General features: G+C 47.2%; 1 protein-coding gene across 1 annotated transcript in view; it reads left to right on the top strand.

Annotated features, from left to right (window-relative positions):
- Positions 1–390: 390 nt before the first annotated feature.
- YWHAQ (tyrosine 3-monooxygenase/tryptophan 5-monooxygenase activation protein theta) overlaps positions 391–6,000 on the top strand; it is a 38,919-nt gene continuing 33,309 nt past the window's right edge. The window contains exons 1-2 of the mRNA XM_082743667.1: positions 391–651; positions 1,042–1,399. Coding sequence (XP_082599793.1) covers positions 1,106–1,399 — 294 coding nt within the window. The 5' untranslated portion in view covers positions 391–651; positions 1,042–1,105. The remainder of the gene's footprint in view (positions 652–1,041; positions 1,400–6,000) is intronic.

The raw sequence follows: 6,000 nt of genomic DNA, 5'->3' as shown, positions 1-6,000 counted from the left end.
GGCTGGGTTCAGGGTATGGAACTCCAAACCTTTGTCACGAACGGGAAGGTGGAGGAAAGAACGGAGCTCGTGCGACCCGCAGCCGCTTCTGTCACCATCCCGGGCCCTGCTCAGCGGAGCCGAGGAGAGCCGCAGCGGCCTTAGCCCGCAAGATGCACTGCACCATCTGCAGCGGTGCGGCAGCAGGGGACGGAGCCACCGCCGGAGAGGTGGGGCGAGCCTCCCGCTCCCGTGCCGCACCCACAAGTGCTGGGGGTGGCGGGGAGGATGAGGGGAGTTGGTAACAGCATCGCCATGGCAACAGTGACGTCCTTTTACCCTGGATCTAATTGGAGGAAACCCCGTGGCCGAAGCCGCAGCCTGCCGGCCAACCGAACTTGCCCAAGCCGACCCACCCTCCTAGCCTCCGCTTCCCCTCCCGCCCCGCCCTCTTTGCCCCCTTCCGCGCGCTCAGTCTTCATTGGCCAGCCGCCGAGCTGGAGGCGGGACTCTCGGGAGCAGCGCGGCGCGTCATTGGGCGGCAGGAGCGAGGGCCGCGGCGCGGCGGCCCGCCCCTCGGCTCCGGGCTAGGCTGAGACGGGAGGGTCCTCGGCTAAAGCCAAAAGCGGATCAAAGTGGTGGGACTCGCGCCGCGGCCGCGGAGACGTGAAGGTGAGCGCCGCCGTCGCCCCTGGCCCTTCCCGGGCCTGGCCGGGCCTGAGGGCAGGGCGGGAGGCCGGCCCCCGGGAGCGGCCGGCCTCGACGCCGCGCTCCTCAGGGACGGCTCTGGCGGCAAGGTGTGGGCCAACGGCCGCTTCCATCTTGGGCCGGGCGGGCGCGGGAGCGGCCCTTCCTCCTCCCCTGCCGCGGGCCGCCTCCGCGGGGCGTCCCTCGGCCTCCCGGGCGCCTGCGGGGAGCGTGGGCGGGGGAGGGAAATTCAACTGGGCGGCGCGTGCGGGGACGGACAAAAGGGGCGGCTGGCGGGCGGCGGGCGGCCCGGGGCGGCGGGCGCATTGTCTGACGGCGCCGCCCCCGCCTTTCTGTCTGCGCCCCCGCCCGCAGGCCGTCCGCACGCCTCCTCGCGATCCGGGTCGGTGCTCGCCCTCGCTCTCCTCTCCGCGTCCCCATGGAGAAGACGGAGCTGATCCAGAAGGCGAAGCTGGCCGAACAGGCCGAGCGCTACGACGACATGGCCACCTGCATGAAGGCCGTGACCGAGCAGGGCGCCGAGCTGTCCAACGAGGAGCGCAACCTGCTCTCGGTGGCCTACAAGAACGTGGTCGGCGGCCGCAGGTCCGCCTGGAGGGTCATCTCGAGCATCGAGCAGAAAACCGACACCTCGGACAAGAAGTTGCAGCTGATTAAGGACTATCGGGAGAAAGTGGAGTCCGAGCTGAGGTCCATCTGCACCACGGTGCTGGTGAGTCTCCTGCACTGGTCCGGGCTGGGGAGAGACCGGGCGGCGGGAGCCCGGGAATTGTGCGACCGGGGCGCCAAGGCCCTTTTGTGTGTGAAGCCTTTCATTGAGAATTTCGTGGGAATGGGAGAGAGACGTGTGCGCCGGGGCTTGCTGAGTCGTCTGCCAACGTGTGGAGGGTTTGACAAGCTTAGCCTTGGCCCTCCTGGATGTGTCGTTTCAGTTCTTAACACTCAAAAAGCTGCTTTTCCAAACTGTGTAACTTTGAAACATCCAAGTAGGTTTGTGCAAGACTGAAAATCCTTTTCTCAGGCGTACTGAGGCGATCTGGGAACCCCTTTAAACGAACGGAATCAACTCACAGGCTCCCGCCTGTTTGAAAGAACGTGCAGGCACCTTTTCGATAGAGACAGTATGTGTGTAGTAGGTTTTCGTCCCAAACCTAGTAATGGAAATCTACTTCGCAAATCTGAACAGATAACTTCATTTTTCAAGTAACAGTTATCTGTTGAGCTTTTCCGTGCTAAGAGGAGTGGAGGGGATGGGGAAAGTTCGGTAACTGTGAAAAAGGTACAGATAAATCCGAAGGACAAAATGTCCTGATAAATTTCAGTATTTGGTAACATTGTCTTGCTGTTACTTAGTTACACTTAAATACTAATGCGTGGAATCAAATTCATTTCTGGTGTGGAGCAGGCAAGGAAAGCTTTCCAGGTTTTGAACTGTCCAGTCTTAACAAGGGCGGCTATTGGGTGGAGTAGGTGATCCCTCTGATTCACTCTTACTAGTGGGAGAGAATATTTTTAGCTTTGTCATGGCATTGGAGCTTTTGATCAGTAACTTAAGTTTTTAAATTTTAAATTCCAGCATTATATCCTCGAGTGGTTTTTATTTTTTTTAAGTACCATTTTTACAAAAGGCCTGTTGATTCTCGGCATTTTAGGTGGGCTTTGAAAGGCAAGCGTGCTAGATTGGTGATTATTCAGGAAGCAGTAGCAGAGAAAATGCTTCTTTCCCAGCACTCTCTTTCTTGCCCCATCAGATAACATGTGGCAGGAAATTTTCCTTTTTACTTCTTTAACCTCGTTTTTTAATACAAATAATGGGTGATCTGGTCAAAATTATGGCTAATGGAGCTAGCAGGTAAAGGGGCAATGCACAGAGTGTACTTTATGTTATATTTATAGGTCTTAGCTCCACTCGGGCTGGCATTGAAGAGGCACTTTAAAAGCTTTTCAAACTGAATTGCTGCAAGTTGTCTTCAAGAAATTTGCCAACTTGAAAGTGATGGCAAACTTCAGTAGCATATTGTAATGGTTATACATACCACTGACTCTGTTAGCAGATTCCCTTATGTTAAGGAGAGGCTTCTCCCTGTATGTCCTACTTTGGTGGCTCTCACAGCGTGTTTCAGTCTCTTTCTCTTCAGTTTTATTACTTCGCATTTTATTACTTACCTTGCCCCCATTCAGAATTACCACAGAGCTTTTCCTGTTCTCCCGCAAGTGAACTTTGGGCCAAAGGAATAACCTTATTTTGTGGTTCTTAGAAATTTAGTTTTTATGATGGCATGAGTAGAGAAGAGTTGTGTTTAGTTAATAAGTGATTTGAAAGAGATGGCAAGTAGAGGAGAGAACCCCTGAAATGAGGACAATTTTTTCCTGCCAAGTGAAAAAGAATGGAGTTTGATTAGAGATGCCAAGGGTGTCTAAAATATTTTTACTAACAAAATGTGGCTTCAGAAACTAGTTGCTACTTGATGTGCAGCCTATAAAGAAATCCCAGGAAAGCCGATCTTCAAGTTGGCAGCTGTATTTGAGAGCTATGTGCAAGGCACTTTGCTAAGCAGTATGGGGAAGAACAAAACCAAGAACTGTAGATTTTGTCCTCTAATAATTGATAATACGGAGTGCCTGTGAAAAATCCCAAATAAATAATTCCCATAGGGTGCTCATGAACAAAATGCTACATAGTTCAAAGGAAATTGAAACCCTCAGGAGAGGCTTCACAAAGCGTGGTTTTTGGAGTGAGCTTTGTTGGAGGAGAATGAGGAAAGGGAGGTGGGAACCATACAAGAGAAGGTCAAGAGTGAGATGTTTTCATTTGGTTGACAGTGAGGGAGGTGAGGATTTTTGAATGGTGTACATGTTGCCGTATCTAGAATTCATGGTTTGAGTGCTGATTACCTGCTGGTAGCCTTAATTGACAGACAAGGAGGAAGTGATAGACTAGTGAGCAAGAGTTTGATGATCGGTAAGTTAGTAATTTAATGCAAAGTCTACCAAAATAATGAGGAAAGAAGAGTGAGATTTCTGAACCTGGGTGCTAAAATGAGGTTTTCTCTTTTTTCCTTTGGTGAGCAGGAAGATGAATCTCGTGCAGAGAAAGTGAGTACAACTGACTTGTTACAGAAGACCAGTAAAGAGTAACCTGAAGGATGGGCAAAATTTTCGTCCTAAATGCCAGAGATTCTCAGCCTCTTTCTCTGTTACAGAGCAGTGGGTCAGGAGTGGGGTTATTTGGACTGTTTACTCAAAATGACCGTGGCGGGTGGTCACTGTACTGAGAGAGGATACTGAACGGTAGAGGCAGGGAAAAATGTTAAAATCCAAATGAGTAAGCAGAAGAGCAAAGCAGATTAAGAGGGCCCAAATGGCCAAGACTAAACTCTTTTTATCTCCAAGAGTTATCTTAGGTTAGAGATTTCACACAGTTACCCGCATCTCAGTGTTCTTTGTAAAACCAGAGTGTTGGGCTAAATTTCTGGGTCACTTTTCATTCTCATTTTGGAGGACCAGAAAGTTCTACATACAGGTCCTAGCCATTTGACCCCTGTTCTGACTTTCTCCCAACTCTAAGATGAGTAATTTTTAAAAGTCCAGGTTGAAGAACATGTCATTGACAGTGTATGTATGTAATGTTGGAAAACTAACAACTATAGTGAAACGGTTTCAGGAGAAGGAGGTGATGCACCAGTTGTTGGTTTATGGGGAGGAGCAAAGTTGAAGCAAGAAAGATTAGTAAGTTACATGACGGCCAGCCAGAGTAATAGCATGTGTGGCGTGTTTGGGAGTCATTAAGGACTTAGGTGTAAGATAAGGGCAAATCAAAGAAATCCAGAGTTTCACCAGAGCCTTCTGGGACTTGGGAACAAAATCTGTCTTTACAAAGTCAGTGACCTTGGAGTAAGAACAGGATACTTAGTGAATGTATACAAGATAACCTCTGACTCAGACAACCCTGTGTTATCTTTGGATGTTGATGGTCTTTTAGTAGACTAATTTTAATAAGCTGCTTTGGTATAACATATAAATAATGTCTGAAACTAAGGTACATATAAATAAGAACCATTTAAAATGGGATAACAAAACTGAACTTTGTCTATGTTCCTGTATAAAAGCGGTGTGACCTTAATTCAGTAATACGCTAGAATTTAGTTAAGGGTTCTAAATTAATCTTTACTGGAAATGTCTTGTGTTGGTTATTTTGAAGTAAGACTGATCTTGATAGTTAATGAATCTTAATGTAGTTTTATTGACATAATGGAAAAATTATGGACCCTGGAATCATACGGACTGTTTTTGAATCATTGCACCACAACCTTACAGTTTTGTGACCACAGGCAAGTTTCTTAATCTCTTGGCCTGTTTCTTCAGCTGTAAATTGGTGATCATGGTGCCTGCCTTAATGGGCTTCTAGTTAAAATAATACCAAATCACTGATATTTATTGGGCACTTACTAAACACTAAGCACTATTTTAAGCATTTTATATTCACCTTGTTCCCATAAATTAAGTTGACTGTTATTACTTCTGTTTTAAACTTGAGAGATCTGAGGCATAAGGAAGTTAAGTAACTTGGTCAACATCATGGAATTAGTAAATGGTAGAGCAGGGATTTGAACCCAAGGGGTATGACTAGATGAAATTAAATGAAATCCATTTGGCCCTAAATATAGGGTCGCTGACTGAAGATGACGGTGTGAATCTCTGTTTCAAGGAATTTGTTCAGTTTAATATAAGCCATTATATTATGTCTGTAAGTTGTGAAGGAGGGAAGATAGGTCTGTGGTGGGCAAAACTCCTAGAGTCTTTAATTTTAAAGCCCTCCTTATATACAGGATATTGCAATAAAGTTCTAAAAGTTCTTGACTCTAGCATCTTTTGCCTTTAGATTATTAACTCCTTGAAGCCAAGAGTTGTTTTTTGAAGAGTGAGATGGAATGGAATGTTGTGCATACAGACATACAAGTGTAAAAGTTAGATGAGTGGTTCTCAGCCAGGGTGAATTTACCCTCAGCAGACATTTAGGAAGTTCTGGAAACCTTTTTTGCTTGTTGAGAATGGGAGGGCTACTACTAACATAGGATGTGTTAGAGGTCTGAATGCCTCTAAGCCTTATCTTATGCACGAGAAAAGGCACAACAGTAAAGAATTAGCCCAAAGTGTCTGTGATGCCAAGCTTGAGAGGCTCTGGGCTGGATCATGGACAAAGTGAGCGGTATTGCATTGTACTAGATTGTGTAATGCTTCCTTCGGGTTCTTCTTCTTCTTCTTCTTCTTCTTTTTTTTTTTTTTTGAAGATTTTATTTATTAGAGAGAGAG

Source organism: Mustela nivalis (assembly GCF_964662115.1).
Source record: "Mustela nivalis genome assembly, chromosome: 8".
In the NCBI taxonomy this organism is placed as follows: Eukaryota; Metazoa; Chordata; class Mammalia; order Carnivora; family Mustelidae; genus Mustela; species Mustela nivalis.
The sequence above is the reverse complement of the archived record's forward strand: the minus strand, read 5'-3'. Positions and strand labels throughout refer to the sequence as shown.